Here is a 15,167-nt window from a genome sequence, read left to right on the forward strand (position 1 = left end):
CCAAAATTGATAGGGTGAGACAAAAATCACAAAACAGAAAGAAAGAAAAAACTTCATTCAATTACGGAATTTTGATATTTCGACAAAAATATTTGAACACTTACTGACTAATTCACACTTCATAAAATAATTGAAATAAAAAAATTGAATTGAAAAAATTAACAGTCAAACAGAAATCTTTGATTAAAACAGTTAGACTAATTCACACTTCATAAAATAGTTGAAAAAAAAGACTTAAATTGAAAAGGTAGTTAAAGGTCAAACAAAAAATATTGATTATTTGACAAAGAAATCTTAACACTGATTTACACTTCAGTCAGTTAATAATTGTAAATATACGCTGATTTTCACCCTGAAACTTAAAAGTCAGTTAATAAAAGTATAATATATCTTTTAAAGCAAGGAATTAATTCTTTCGAAAAATAACAAAAAAACTTACAGTTACATCAGTTACATTCTGAGGAACGAAATAAATATATCTTGAAAAATAAGAGGAATTAAAGAAGTTACACCAGTAGAATCGTTTTTAAGAAAAAATAATTATTTTGAAAAGTAAAAGGAATAAAGGAACATACAGTTTAAACATCATTAGGCAAAAAAAAAAATAATCGTTCAGTTTGTAAATTATTAGTTTCTTTTGAAGAGACGTCTGAGAGGGCTGATTAGGCGCCTTAACAGACTATTTTTGGGCTTCTGCTGACGAAGAAATGGATTAAGTATTAATACATGAAAACTCGATTGAATGGGAGTAGTTGAGCGATCCAAAGTGCGGGTGATGTGTTTAGCAAGAAGGGGGGAGAAGGGGTGTGTTGGTAGGTCTTTAGTTGTTTTCTACTCAAGAGGTTTGAATAAGAGCCGCCTTAGTGCAATTGTTGGACTTGCTTATTGGATCATATCTTACATGTATAAGCCCCAATACCTCCATGCGTGTGAATGGTGAAATGCGAATAGTATTTTTGCAAGGTCGAGACCAAAACATGCGGTATAGACTAAACAAAGATTTTTGTCAAGCAATTTTCTATGCCCTTAGCAACCACTTGATGGCTACTGCGTACACTCGGTTGCCCGGTACTGCTATGCCACATTTTTGAGTCGTGTAACAAAGGAAGTTTCTCCCCCCTGGCCTTGATAATGTTCCCATACGTGATAATATTCTAACCATATTTATAGAATTACTAGGTACCGTGGACTACTTTAAAAAACTAGTGGACGGTTATTCGGGATTCACGGGCAATTGTAACGTTTTAGAAGTAATGCAGAAGTGCACATAAGAATTGGAGCATACTGGAGGGGGGAGAGGGTATGAAAAATTTTCCTCTGCAAACTTATGTTTTAGTTTATGCACCTCTGCAAACATCTTTGTTCGAAATTCCACCTATGTTTGGTTATACGTATCGTGTTGCAAACAATTCATTTTATCTTTCTAGGCCCTGCAAACAATTGTTTTTCAATATTTTTCAGACCCTCCACCCTCCAAAAAAATAATGGTCCGTCCCTTGGTCGAAAAACTCGGCTTATGGCGATATAATCATCCCGCGAGAGCAACGCCATCTCCACGTCTGGGATATTCGAAACGTTCGAAATTTTAAAATTGATAATCAAGAAGTTGCATCGAAAATATTACCAAGAAATGGTGTCCAAGACATTAGAATTAATCGTTAACACGGTGGTCTTATAGACCGCACTCAGTGGCAGATCGATTGTCCATTTCCCGTTAGACCGGGACTACTCGTTTCAAAAGGGTTGCTCAAAAGTTACTAACTATTAAACAAAGGTTTCAGTTGATTGTCTTTTCGTTATGTTGTTTTTACGGAAATGTTTAAATATAACTTTGAATTGCAATGGTTTACACGGATGCAAGCGACCACTTCAGTGCGTTTCTTGTTTCCGTGCCGGTCGATCCGTGTTTTCTTTTGTCAGTTTTGCAGTTGTTAATATTTATTTCATTTCTGAAAACCGTACTTAAGCAATTATTTGCCTCAGGCTAAGTGAATCTTGGTGAATATTCCTATCGACTTTGTCTCAATGAATTGTTGCCAAGATTCACTCCGCCTGGGGCGAGTAATTGTAACGGCACTTGATCAACTAGAATGACAATTTTGGATTTAATTCATTAATTTCGGAAACATTGAGATTAGAGACAAACTTAAGTGAACAGGTTCCTCGAGTCATCAGCCATTAAGTGTTTTGTTATATAACACAACGAAACAAAAGATTTACATTCAACCACATCCCACTTGTGAGTTTAACATTTCGGGATTTTTTTTTTAATATACAGGTTATTTTATATCTGTTCGAGCATTGCATGAAAGAAACTCTGCCACAATTAGCCTGTTTACAGACAGATTATGCCACAATATAGTCCATAAAATTTCTGAAATTTTCCCCGAGTGGGATGTAACTCCCTATCCTCCTCACACATACTAGTGTGAGATGTTATAGCCACATCACTTACCGTTATTAAACAAAAGCATTAAAAAACAAATATTAAATTGAAATGAGCTGGTTGCTTGTAGGAATGCTTGGCCAGTTTTAACTGCAGTTATTATCAATATATCCGGTCATACTCACTTTCTTTGCTAGCAAGTCAGCGCATTGCTTGCGAAGTTCTTCAATTTTACTGCGATTAAAATAAGGAACAAAAATGATAAGCCAGTTGTAACAAATACCTAACACTGTCCAACCAATCAAATCAACAGGAGTTTGTTAAGGTGACGCAACGATTCTTGAGTTTGTCGAGCAACATAATGCGTCTTGAGTTTGTTAAGTGACACAACGAATCTTGAGTTTGTTAAGTAACTCAACAAGTCTTGAGTTTATCAAGTGACACAACGAGTCTTGAGTTTGTTATGTAAATCAACAAGTCTTGAGTTTATCAAGTGACACAACAAGTCTTGAGTTTATCAAGTAACACAACAAGTCTTGAGTTTATCAAGTGACACAACGAGTCTTGAGTTTGTTAAGTAAATCAACAAGTCTTGAGTTTATCAAGTAACACAACGAGTCTTGAGTTTGTTAAGTGGCGCAATGAGTCTTGAGATTGTAAATGACTCAATATTTAAAAGTTACGATTATTTTGTTACTTATCAAAAACTTACTTCTCTTGTTCATTTAACTTTATTTTGGCCTGAAAGAAATGGCAAGGAGTAAAATTAATAATGAATACATGTAAAAAAATAAATTAATATCAAAATTGTATGATTGCATATCCCGCAAAGTCACCATAACTGTAGACAAAATACAAAAAGGTAACCCCGGGAAGGTAACTCCTACAAATTTCTTGCTAATCTAAAGCTAGGGCGGTACTTGAAGAAGATAGATCATTTGTTTTGGTGCGGACCGCGTAGAGCGTATTACGAGCGTATACCGAGTGTACACCAAGCGTACACTGAGGGCGACATATTCCCTCTACAATCCCGAGCCAATAAGCGTTGAAAACTCTCTTTCGAAAGCTTTACGTACTTTTTAGGTATTTTAGGACCAATTTCGTTTATGACTGATAAGTGTCTTTTCCCATGCAGACATGAATATAAGTGTCTTTTCCCATGCAGACATGAATATAAGTGTCTTTTCCCATGCAGACATGAATATAAGTGTCTTTTCCCATGCAGACATGAATATAAGTGTCTTTTCCCATGCAGACATGAATATAAGTGTCTTTTCCCATGTAGACATGAATATAAGTGTCTTTTCCCATGCAGACATGAATATAAGTGTCTTTTCCCATGCAGACATGAATATAAGTGTCTTTTCCCATGCAGACATAAATATAAATGTCTTTTCCCATGCAGACATGAATCACAATCAAAGCAGATTACTGCAATGTTGCACGGTATCCCATTTTCAATAAGGACATATTTTCCTAATATGGTCAAATGACAAGTTAACACAATATATCATGAAACATCGGACATACATATTGCATCATAGCAATGATTTTTAATTGAAATAAATGTTTACCTCGAGCCTATAGCGTGTAAATTCACTTGCATGTTGGCTGAAATAGTAATAACAATAATATTAATGCATTCGTAAGAAAACGTTTTTTATATAATTAAATAGTATAGTGTATATGTATGTTTCTCTTTATGAAAATTTGTTTACCTTATTATTACTTATTTTCGCGGGAACTTGATTTCGCGAAAAAATAGAACTGGCATATTTCGCGGGACTTAATTTTCGCGATTTGACCAAAAAGTACATTTTAATGAACAATTTTTATTCCACTTCTGATTCTGATTCTGATTCTGATTCTAATTCTAATGAAGTGATCTACAAAGGAAAAGGCCCATCGCTGCAAATGCGCAAATGTGTATGGGGTAGTGTTAAAATATGAGACAAGGTGCGAGTGCAATAAAAATATTAAAATAAATGTTCGCGGGGAAAAGTCGCCAATCCCGCGAAAACAAGCTGCAATATACATATTTCTTACTAAATATTTTAGTGTGTAATATCGCGATATATTTTCACAAGGCATAGGGTAATTTGGCGAGCCTGTAGGGTGAGTCAAAATTCGAACAACAAGTATAAATGTGGAGCGATACTACTATATAATAAAATGTCTAATAAGAGATCTAGACTTATTATCCATCGGTTTCTTTCCACGAAACGCTTTCATGCCACGTTTTAAATCTTTTTTGCGATCGGGGAATAAGACGAAGACATATAAATTGGAACATTTCTACTCGTTTCACGCCTTATTTGTACTCCACGAAACAGAGTTGGATAACAAATTGAGAATATTGATGTATGGTGGCAAGCTCTGCACACACAAGCCTGTCATCTCACGGATAAAACCATTATGTAAAATGTACATCTTATTAACAATTAGACTACGAGCCGAGTTCTATGAGCAAATAGTCAACGAGGCGCAGCCGAGTTGACAAGCCAAGAAAACGAGGGCGATACTTTAGAGAAACTCTAAAGGATGCAGTCCAAAACCTACAAGTGCACAAAGACAAAAACAAGAATTTACCGCAAGAGCGGCGGGACTGTTTTCTATCGGCGAAAGAAAACAGTGGAGAACCAATCAGATTCGCGGATTTCCAAGAACACGGCTGAGTTTCTACTAACATGTAATAGGCATTTGGTAACAGATCTTCTATTGAAAATTTTTCTCTTTCTTGAATGAAGTCACCAAAACAAACTGAACAACAACCAACAATCATTCAACTGAAAAACGGCCGAACAGAACGAAATAACTGTTTGAAATGTCACTAAACACATTTATTTAGATTTCAAGGTGCGGTCTGCAGAATCGGCCTGCGGGCGTCTTCAAAAACACCAATTATGACGTCACAAGTTTTTATTTCCGAGAATTTTCCGAGAATTTTTCCGAGCACTCTACGACTATGAAGGCCTAAAAAAAGAATTTTTCAACTTGGATATGTTTATTTGGCCCTTAATAAACACATGGGCAAAAAATAACAAAAATCGAAATTTCTATTTATTTGACCTTCAACAAGAGTTTCAGTCATAACAACAGTTCACTGGGCTATCCATTCAAATGATTATTCTTAAAATGAAGCATAAAACTTAGCAAATGATTTACTAACGTCTCGAGCTCCTGGATCTTGGCAGTATGTTTCTGCAAAAAAGAAAGTAAATCAATTAGTAACGAAATTATAGTTATAATTTGAAATACTCATAAGCAAAGTTAAGAACGCGCGTGATGTATTTTTGTTACGCGTCTATACCGGTTGAACAAAAAATGTATTGAAATTGCATGTTTTTTCATACTTCTGATACTTCAGAAAAAACTCCGCTGTAAATAAACCCTCACAAGACAACTGTTTAGTCTATCAAGGCCCCTACTTTCTGAGCCGTGGTTACCCCTAGTACTGTAACAAACATAATCCTGGGACTTCATTACTTACCATTGCTTCCATACGTGCTTCTTCTAATTGCCTGAGAAAAATATTATCATAAGTTGTATAAAAAATAGGAGCAAAACCTCATTCAACAAACATTCACCCCTAGTTTTATGAAAAAAACACCTATAATTAAATTTAAAGAGCGTTCGGAAACCTTCTGTCGCAATATCATTGCCTAGTAAGCACAAAATAGCTTAAGTGACCACGAACCTAGAACTGTTTTTTAAGAAACAATCATGTGCATGATCAATCTGAAGCGTCTCGATGTAAAATACGTACTCATTTATACCGTTTGTAGTTAGTTACCTAGTCTGTTCCAGACTCGCCGCCGGTTGTTGGTGTTTATTGCTCGAGAGACTGCAGTCTCTTGAGCTATAAAAACATTCTTTTAAGGTTTCTTACGACACAAATATATATTTTAAAATGTGCAAATAAACCCTCACAAGACAAAAAACAATGTGTAAATAAAACTTAGACATTTTTCCTCTTCCGCCAGTAGTTGCTGTTCATTGCTCAAGAGACTATATATTTGTGTCTTTGTTTTATTTTTTATTACAATTTAATTGCAATAAAAAATCTAAGTCTAAAATGTATACACAAACAAGCGAAGCCATAACGATAATCTGTGAAAGAGTGGAACATTCTGCGAGACGACACCATGTAGCTAATCGAAATAAGTAAACATGTAATAACAATCAAGAAAAAGAGAGAGAGAAAAAATATTTTAAAAATCAAATATTCATTCCTCATTTAAAAGCTTCTTCATTCCCGCCTTAAAAACTGCTCAACTAGGAGATAATCTAATATCTAAGGGTACCGCATTCCACACCTCAACAATTCTATTAAAATAAGTGTATTTAAAATTAGCCGTTCTGGCAAAATTTGTCTTCAAGGAGTAGTCATCAACATGTCTAAACCTATGCGCATCATCTTGAGAATAAAAGTTCAGAAACGGAAATACATCCACATTCAAGTATCCATTTAAAGCCTTATACAAAAATTGTGACATCAAAAAGATAGCGCCTCTTTCCAAACGAAACAACTGCTCTATTAGATCACTGAAACTGTTAACAAGCGTGTGGCTGCGGATGGCTAGGATGGAGTTGGCTTGCAATTTGAAAAGTTGAGGATAAACTTTTCAAGTTTTTTCCGCGCGCTTTCTTCAAAAACTCGATATAAATAGCTGTCATTTGATTTGTATCCGCAAATTAAGGCTATATCTTTCTTTAGATGTTCATAATAAAGGCTTTCATGAGTTGAGTTGTTTTTCACTGCTAGAATCGAAGAAATTACAAACCCTACCTTTGGCACTGGTCTTGTAGTTGCTGTTGGTTTTGTGTCAACTCTTCTGTTCGAGATTTTTCCTGTAGAGTGCAAACGGTATTCTGAAAACCTGGCATATAATTTAATATTCAAGATGTAACAACACAACAAAGAATTCAATTTCTTTTGTAATCTGACTGCAGTGCAAATGAGTTACTACCCATCACTATATTAAACAGCACAAACCTTGCCAAGTAAGTAATTTAAAGGTCAAATGCAACGAAATTGGAAATTTTTTCTTTTGTCCGCAAACCTGTCGTTTATGAAGGTACTAATGATAATAAACTCTCAGAAATTGTTTTTGTGCAAATTGTGGCTGATTGTGGCGCTTAGGAGATGAAAATCCGACGATTTCCGAAGACTTCACGAAAACGAACCAAAAATGGCCGCGCGTGGAATGGAATCGAATAGAAGTATTTGTGACGTCAGGTGTGGCGAGCAAGTTTTCACGTGTTTTGAGCGATCCTTGCAAATCCTTGGGTTTGTTCGATGGATTTCCAGAGTTTCTGGAACAGCCGTTAGTTGAAACCGATGAAGACTTTGATTCAAGCCTTCGAAAAGTCTAAATACAGCCATATAAGTTCGAACTAACGGCATCTGGCAAGGAATAAATCGATTTCTCGAGTGATTAATTCCGACTCCGCGAGTGAACAAGATGGCGTTAAAATCCGGCAACATCTACATGCACCAACAATGAAGGAATATGGCCAGATATATTGGTGAGCCTAAAAAATATAATGGAAACGGCTTTCAAAGAATTTTAAATAAATAAATAGTTTAATCTTAAGTTGAAGTACTGTCTTGCTTTTGTTCAAAAGGATTGCAATGTGGAATTATTTGTACACTGTTTGTGGCAATTTGCCCGAGCTGAGTGTGTCTAAAATAACACAGCTTGAAGAATCAATAAAACCTTAAGAAGATTTAAACTCATTCCCCTCAGCCAAATAACTTATTTTTAAAGAATGACATTAAATACCGTGACTGTGTGGCCTTTTAGCTTCAATCAGAATTATGCCTGGTATTAATATTTTACTTATTTTTCTTTATTTGCCGAATTATTAACCTAGGTGATTATTTTATCCTTTAACTTATTCATATATGTAAATCTGGCCCTTATATTTTTCAGTTGATTTTACTGATAATTCTCTGAAAAGGGAATTATCTTAAGTAGATGGGGTGAAGGTTGAAGATAACAATTTCAACAGTTATTTATGGCAACTTGCATAATTTTCTTAAGACCCAGGTTATAAGATCTAACTTGTGTGCTGGCACAGGACCTGACACTGGGACATATAGCAGGGAACAATTTACACCTAGTTTTGTGTTTCAATGTCATTGCTTACACATCCTTGTATGTACAATCATGAGATTTTGTCAATGCTGCATTATTATAAAATATGCTAGGAAGCAGGGATGGCGCAGTGGTGAGAGTCCTCCTTGCCTCCCACCAATTGGCCCGAGTTCGACTCCCTGATGTGGCATCATATGTGGGTCGAGTTTGTTGTTTGTTCTCGGCCTTGCTCTGAGGGTTCTTCTCTGGGTTCTCCAGTTTTTCCCCTCCACAAAAATCAACACTTCCAAATTCCATTTCGATTAGGAATACACTGCCCCACAAGCTTCTAGCTTTAATCCTCTCCATGTCTAAATAAAGGTTCAGTATTTATTTATTTTTTTATATAAAGTTGTTCATGCATTTTGTCATTTTATGTCAGCTTCTTTGTTTTGTACATTTATTAGTACTAATAACGGGTAATTCTATGTTCTTTTGTTATGGTTGGATGGGGTCGGACATCAATGCATAGCCCCTTTGTCAACATCCATCTTTGGACATGGTAAACATGTACAAACAACACAGATTCAAATCAAGCAATCACAGCCTACTAGCATGACCTTCCGATTTTGTGCGCTCATTTGCATGAAACAAACACCAGTATCGGTCACTTAAAACAGCACATTTTAAGGCAATGTCGAAAGACAATGTTAAAAAATGGATGCAGAAAGTTCACTGAATGCATGTACATGTGTAAGAAGCTGATAACAGTTTCCAGTACTTTCCCGGCTATTACTATGATGGGTCAGTACTAATTATTTGTCAGTTAATGCTGCAATTATTTTATCAAACGAATGTACCATCATTGCCGAACAAGTTGTGGTCATTTTTAGTTTGTCACTGGTAACCATAGCAACAGTAAAATCTGTCAAAAATTACCCTTCATTTTCACTTTAAGTGCTTATAGCTCAAAAACAAGCTAAATGAGAAGCAGCTGGATGACAATCAAACTAAGTGCAGTGATTTTCCAAGACCCCCAAAGGAGACATTATAGCCTCTGCATGCACTGCTTGTAATTTTAATATCACCTTATCTCAGACCAAGGGATGAATACAAACAGCATGAATACAAACAGTAGGTGCTTCAAAAAACTATTTCCAAGTTTACAAAGAAATTGATAAACTTAAAAATATCCAATTTCAAAATAGGCAATAGTTTCGCCTCGAGGAAAGGGGGGGGGGGAGTACTCTTTATATTTTTGAGTAGGGGTGTGCTGCTGGGACTCTGTAACCGTACCCTATCCCAGACCATTTTCAGCTTATTTTGCTGTATGCTATCATAGTATGCTAGCCTATACACTGAAAATCCCTACCCTACCCCAAACTATTGTATCACTATACCATCTTAAACTCATCTGCTTGAAAAAAACACAGCAGCACACATGTATGCATTTTCCTATCAAGCTCATATATGGGAGTATAAGGCTTGCTTTCAAGTCGAGCTCACAGAGCGCTAAGCCCGAGAGCTCGAGAGTGGAGTGCAAGAGCTCCGCACCCGGTTCGCACCGGGGTCTACTACCACCAAACCGGAAACGAGAAGCGAACAACTTTTGGAAAGTCTATGGGAGTATGGAAGTACCCCCAGCAAGTGGGGAGGGGGTCTTGGGCACCTAAAATACCCATATAAATTTTGAAAGGGAGTATGCCTAAAGCTGTTACTGAGGAATTTGTAAAAGGTCAACAGATTTGGGGCAGACAAAATTATGAAGAGTTAATTTCAGAAATAAATTGTCATGACACACCTACAATCTGGTTGTAGATTCTCCTGAGCCAGTAGTTCGCAATCATGACAAAAGTGCTAGACAAAAAAAGTTAGCTGATCTGGTCGAGTTTATGCCTTAGATTTCTCATAAATAGCTTGAACTAAAACTAAATTACCATTCAGTTGCACATTCCAATTTATTGGCCACAATGAAGCCTGATTTGCAGCTTAATGAGTGCTATGCTATGCAACAGTCATTGTACTGGACTGAAATGGGGTTAATGCAGATCTGAACAATAAATGAATCAGGTAAATTGGCCTTTACAAGTGAACAAACTCATCACATACATGTAGTTTACATGAAAAATATAAACCTTTTCTTGGGAACCAACAATGTTTAGTCGGGGGTATTTTCGTTGTTATATTTAGCATTCATAATAATTTCATGATCAAATATAAACAAAACGAGTGTACAATGAAACGAGTGTTTCATTGTACACAATATTGTAAATTAAAAGCATTATTTTCCTTCAATGACTGCATGTATGATTTAGCTTTTTAGACGATCGAAGCAATATAGGGAATATCATTTTTAAGTTAAAAGAAACATAAACATTTTTTTGTAACTTTATAGTAAATTCATGCAAAAGTTCCTTCCTGTAATAAAAAAATTATATTTTTAATACCAGCCTCGCGATTCACAATATTTCACTCAAACAGTAAAGTTATAGTTTTGGTAGAAGTTTATGAAGCGACTAGGGTCAGGTTAAGAAAGTTAGTAGTGTCTGAATCAAAGTTCAATATAATACAAGAAAGTACAACTTTGGGGTTCCCAGACAATGGGTTAAGTTTATTAGCGACTTTACCTTCGAATTCTGCATTTCGTCGCAAACGATTTCGCATTAGTCCTGGATTAACGGCTTTCTTTCCAAGTTGGTAATAAGAGGAGAAGCGCCAGGTCTCATTCGAAGTTCCTAGGGCTGGAAATAGGACCAAAGGGCAAGATTCTGCTGGAAGCTTTCAGCCTGAGAAAAACATGTCGGATGATACTATGTTTTGCTGAGCAAGGCCAGCGTGCATTTGGCATAAACATCCTCTCTTTTTCGTCGATCTCAACCATTCCTTGCATCGCTCCTCGTCTTTAAGAAGATATTTCGAATGGTCATCCAGCTTTATCGGGATTTTAAATGCCAAAACGTGCAGCAGACCTGGTAGAGCCAACAGCACTATGCTGCATCTTCGCGCGTCGAAGCTCGCCACATGTGACGTCACAAAATCCATTTCCGATAATTTTCCGAAGCTTTTCCGAACCGTTCCGTTTGTGAAGCGAAGATAAAGGGCTATCTTTAACGCCGAATATCTCAGCGACGTTTTAACCAAATCGTTTAAAACTTCAGATTATGATTATTCACAGTATTTCCTTTCATTTAAAGTCAAAATGAGTCTTAAATAAAATTTGATCAAATTTCGTTGCATTTGACCTTTAAACACTCAAGTGCAGCATGTCAACGCCTTTTTATTTTATTTTTGTTCTATTAGTAACCGGGTCTAAAGCTTACACTGTGAGTAATTACTGTTTCAAACAGTACCAGACAGTACCTGTTACTTTGTAAAGGCTTTACCGTTTTCTTTTGTAATTGTAATTTTACTTTGTATACACTTCTATTTTTGTATTTGTAGCTTGGGTATATATATAGCCCTAGATTCAAAATTCTCAATAAACTGAAGATGGCATGAGTCATGCCGAAACATGTGTTTAAAAAGTTCTTTCGTGTTTTTGAAATCAGTTATGTATTTCATTGTAAGTAGCTATGTGTGAGTGTGTGTTGCAACTGAAATGGAAAAAGCAAAATCAAATCAAAGCATTAAAGACCATTTAAACACAAGAAACAAACGTATTGGGGTATGTTGTCATGAACTTATAAATCGATATGACTTTCATCAGTTCTAATGAAGGTCACCGAAGTCTCAGAAAAGCTTTGATTTTTATAATCAGTTACCACTCTTTTTTTATAAGAACGCGTAAAATTTGGCTGAGCCTGAGAATGTTCTTATTTCAGATCAGTTAACTCAAGCGAGATCACTTCCGGTCAGTTGCACGGCCAAATGCCCCACCGGTCGGGGCTGAAATGTCATTGTGAGTCGGTTTTCTCGTTGAATTGCGGTCCTTTGCCTACGAGTACGAACGGATTTGCTAACGACCAGTTACCTTCTCGTTAACACTTGGTCTAAACGGACACTCGTGCCCTTTTTATCTGCCAATTGTAATAGGAAAAGATAGATACGTTGAAACTAGGTACTTTACATTAACGTAACCAAATACTAACTTCATGCGCTTGAGCTCGCTGCGTTTTATAGTTTATGACACATTTTGTCAACGGTCAAATGCCTGACCATCCGGGCTTCTGTTCGATCAAATTCCGCACTATCTGGGCCTCAGTAGCGGTCAAATGCCCGAGGGTTGCCCGGGGGGGCGGGTGATCTCGCTTGGAATTGAATGATACATGAAGCCCATACATTTTCTTAAATTTTAGGGCAAGTCTAAGCCTCAGTCAACGTTCTTATAGAGATGGTTCTGCCCGGGGGGTACTCCCTAAAATGGCCTATACGGGTAAGCTCGGAAGAGGTACCATTTTCAGGCTTCAGGTATATAAAAGGGTAGGGATTTCATAAGTTTAGGTATATGAAAGGGTGGGAAATTTTGCCATTTAGATATTTAAAAAGGCCTTTAAATTAAATATTTCGAACAGACGCAACCTATGGCTGTATAGTCTTAATTTATTAAGCGCTACATAAAAATGACAAAAAAACTTCCTGTTTTCAGTATATGTCATGTTGTGTGGGTATATGAAAGGGGTACCTTTTCCATCAAAATGGTATATAAAAGGGTAAGGGGTTGAACCTTGAGGCGAAACCTTCCCGTATAAAACTTTTTTCAGTGACCCCCCCCCCCCCCTCCCGGGGCCGCCTGTGTTTCGTTAAGCTAACATTTTAAAACTGGCTGACATACTATTAGCTGTTTTGGGGGGCTGGTATATTTCCTCTTTTTTCAAAGCTGTTAAGCCATTATTTTAACCAACTCACCTGAACTTTATCCTGCTCCAGCTGAGCGATTTTCCGAACGCATTCTGCTAGCTCCAATTCCTGTTGAAACAATTCACTAGTTACACAGCAGCGAAAAAGTCTCAACGCTACAACTAAATAGGTGAACAAAAACTGTCAAAAATAAATGATGTCAACAACATTAATGGCTGTAACTCGGAGGTATCAAAACCAACGGTAACTGGTAAGTACTTCTCATAAACTTTTTGAACCTGACTGCTGGTAGGAAGCATGCTTATGACAGTGCAGCGCATCTTCATAACGTTCTGTATTGAAATGTTTTACAGTGGTAGCTAAGGATGGAAGAATGTTTTTTTTTTTTACACCAATGAATTCAATTTTTCTCTTGTTGTGATCATGGGATTTTGTATAAATTAATGAGATACAGCTGTTTGCGTGGAACGAAAGCAAAAAAATCAGTCCAGAATTTGCATTCTTTGCCATTGAAGAGAAAACAGTAAAAAGAACAGCTTGTATACAAACCTTGGAGTCTGCAGCAGATCTGTGCTGCTCTTCAAGCTTCTCAATCTGAACACGATGCACAGCCTCGGCATCCAATTTGGCACTGCATTTAAAAAAATTATCGTTACCAATAAGATCATAGTCTTGATTGAGTCGACTAGACAATTTACAAACAACAAATAATAAAAAGCTTCGCTTCTCTTAAAATGTTACCTCAACCCATTTCCCTTTCGATGTTCATTGCGTTTCTAGTTTGAATTTCTATTTATGTGAATTAACGCCAATTAGACTTTTATTTTTGTCATTAATGTCACTGTCATATAATAGCATCCATACCTTGCCATCTTTTCTCCACTAGCCTCAAGCTAAAGGGAAACAAGAAAAAAGAGTTTCATTTATACACACATTCACATCTGCATACTGTTGCTATTGTTAAGCCTTTATTCTCATCAACTTACCTGAAGATTAACTTGCTCCAGCTGAGTAATTTTGTCCAAGCAGTTTGCTAACTCGTGTTCCTGGTAAAACAACTCACAGTTACTTTGTTATGTCAACAACATTAATAGCTGTAACTCGGAGGTATCAAAACCAATGGTAAGTACATTTTGCGCCTGACTGCTCGAAGGAAGAATGTTTATTACAATGCAGCGCTTCTTCATAACGCTCTGTATTGAAATGTACATGTATAGTATTAGCCATTCATTCATCATCTGTGAATTAAATTATTCATAGAAACAGGAAAAAAGTTTTGTTGTTAACAACAGAACTTTTCCCCCGTTTTTGAGCATAATTTAATTCACAGATGATGAATGAATGGCTAATACTATACATGTATATTTCAATACAGAGCGTTATGAAGAAGCGCTGCACTGTAATAAACATTCTTCCTTCGAGCAGTCAGGCGCAAAATGTACTTAAAGTAGTATGGTTTCATAAACTAAACTTTGTTGTTGCAGTTTTTTTGTGTTTTGTGTCTTATTGCTTTGTCATACATACATACATACTTTATTTAGTCTCGCAGGTTAAACATCTGGCAGCCTTAGGCTGATGTGGACCTGCGTTACTAATTTAAAATATATCCTTTTTACATCTAATAAAAATAAAAGAGACCTGATACGTACAAAGCATGTAATAAAATAAAGATTAAAGATAAAATACTAGATTGGGTTAAATGAATGTATATAAGTGATTTTAATAATAAAAATTCGTGATCAATGAACTCTCTTTTTCGATAATAAATTTGGAAAATTGCTTTAAATGAATTTTAAATGAAGTGACATTATCATAGTTTTTAACGCTGCTGGGAATTGAGTTCCAGATCATCGTTCCTCTGTGTCGAAGAGAAAGTCTGTCAATTTTCTTTTTGTGTCTGTCCA

The 15,167-nt window shown here is 36.2% G+C and overlaps 1 protein-coding gene across 3 annotated transcripts in view; it reads right to left on the minus strand.

The window, feature by feature from the left end:
- Positions 1 to 346: 346 nt before the first annotated feature.
- LOC144641794 (uncharacterized) overlaps positions 347 to 15,167 on the minus strand; it is a 29,259-nt gene continuing 14,438 nt past the window's right edge. For 2 of the 3 annotated variants that reach the window (XM_078500819.1, XM_078500820.1), the window contains exons 11-21: positions 14,250 to 14,309; positions 14,128 to 14,156; positions 13,813 to 13,894; positions 13,312 to 13,371; positions 7,176 to 7,237; positions 5,877 to 5,907; positions 5,556 to 5,587; positions 3,961 to 3,997; positions 3,099 to 3,127; positions 2,572 to 2,620; positions 347 to 696 (exon numbers count right to left, since the gene is read on the minus strand). In XM_078500819.1, the coding sequence (XP_078356945.1) occupies positions 628 to 696; positions 2,572 to 2,620; positions 3,099 to 3,127; positions 3,961 to 3,997; positions 5,556 to 5,587; positions 5,877 to 5,907; positions 7,176 to 7,237; positions 13,312 to 13,371; positions 13,813 to 13,894; positions 14,128 to 14,156; positions 14,250 to 14,309 (540 nt within the window). In that variant the 3' untranslated portion in view covers positions 347 to 627. The remainder of the gene's footprint in view (positions 697 to 2,571; positions 2,621 to 3,098; positions 3,128 to 3,960; positions 3,998 to 5,555; positions 5,588 to 5,876; positions 5,908 to 7,175; positions 7,238 to 13,311; positions 13,372 to 13,812; positions 13,895 to 14,127; positions 14,157 to 14,249; positions 14,310 to 15,167) is intronic. The other variant, XM_078500821.1, reaches the window with a different exon arrangement.

The sequence above is a fragment of the Oculina patagonica genome, chromosome 2 (assembly GCF_052425735.1).
Source record: "Oculina patagonica isolate OP01 chromosome 2, crgOcupat, whole genome shotgun sequence".
NCBI lineage: Eukaryota > Metazoa > Cnidaria > Anthozoa > Scleractinia > Oculinidae > Oculina > Oculina patagonica.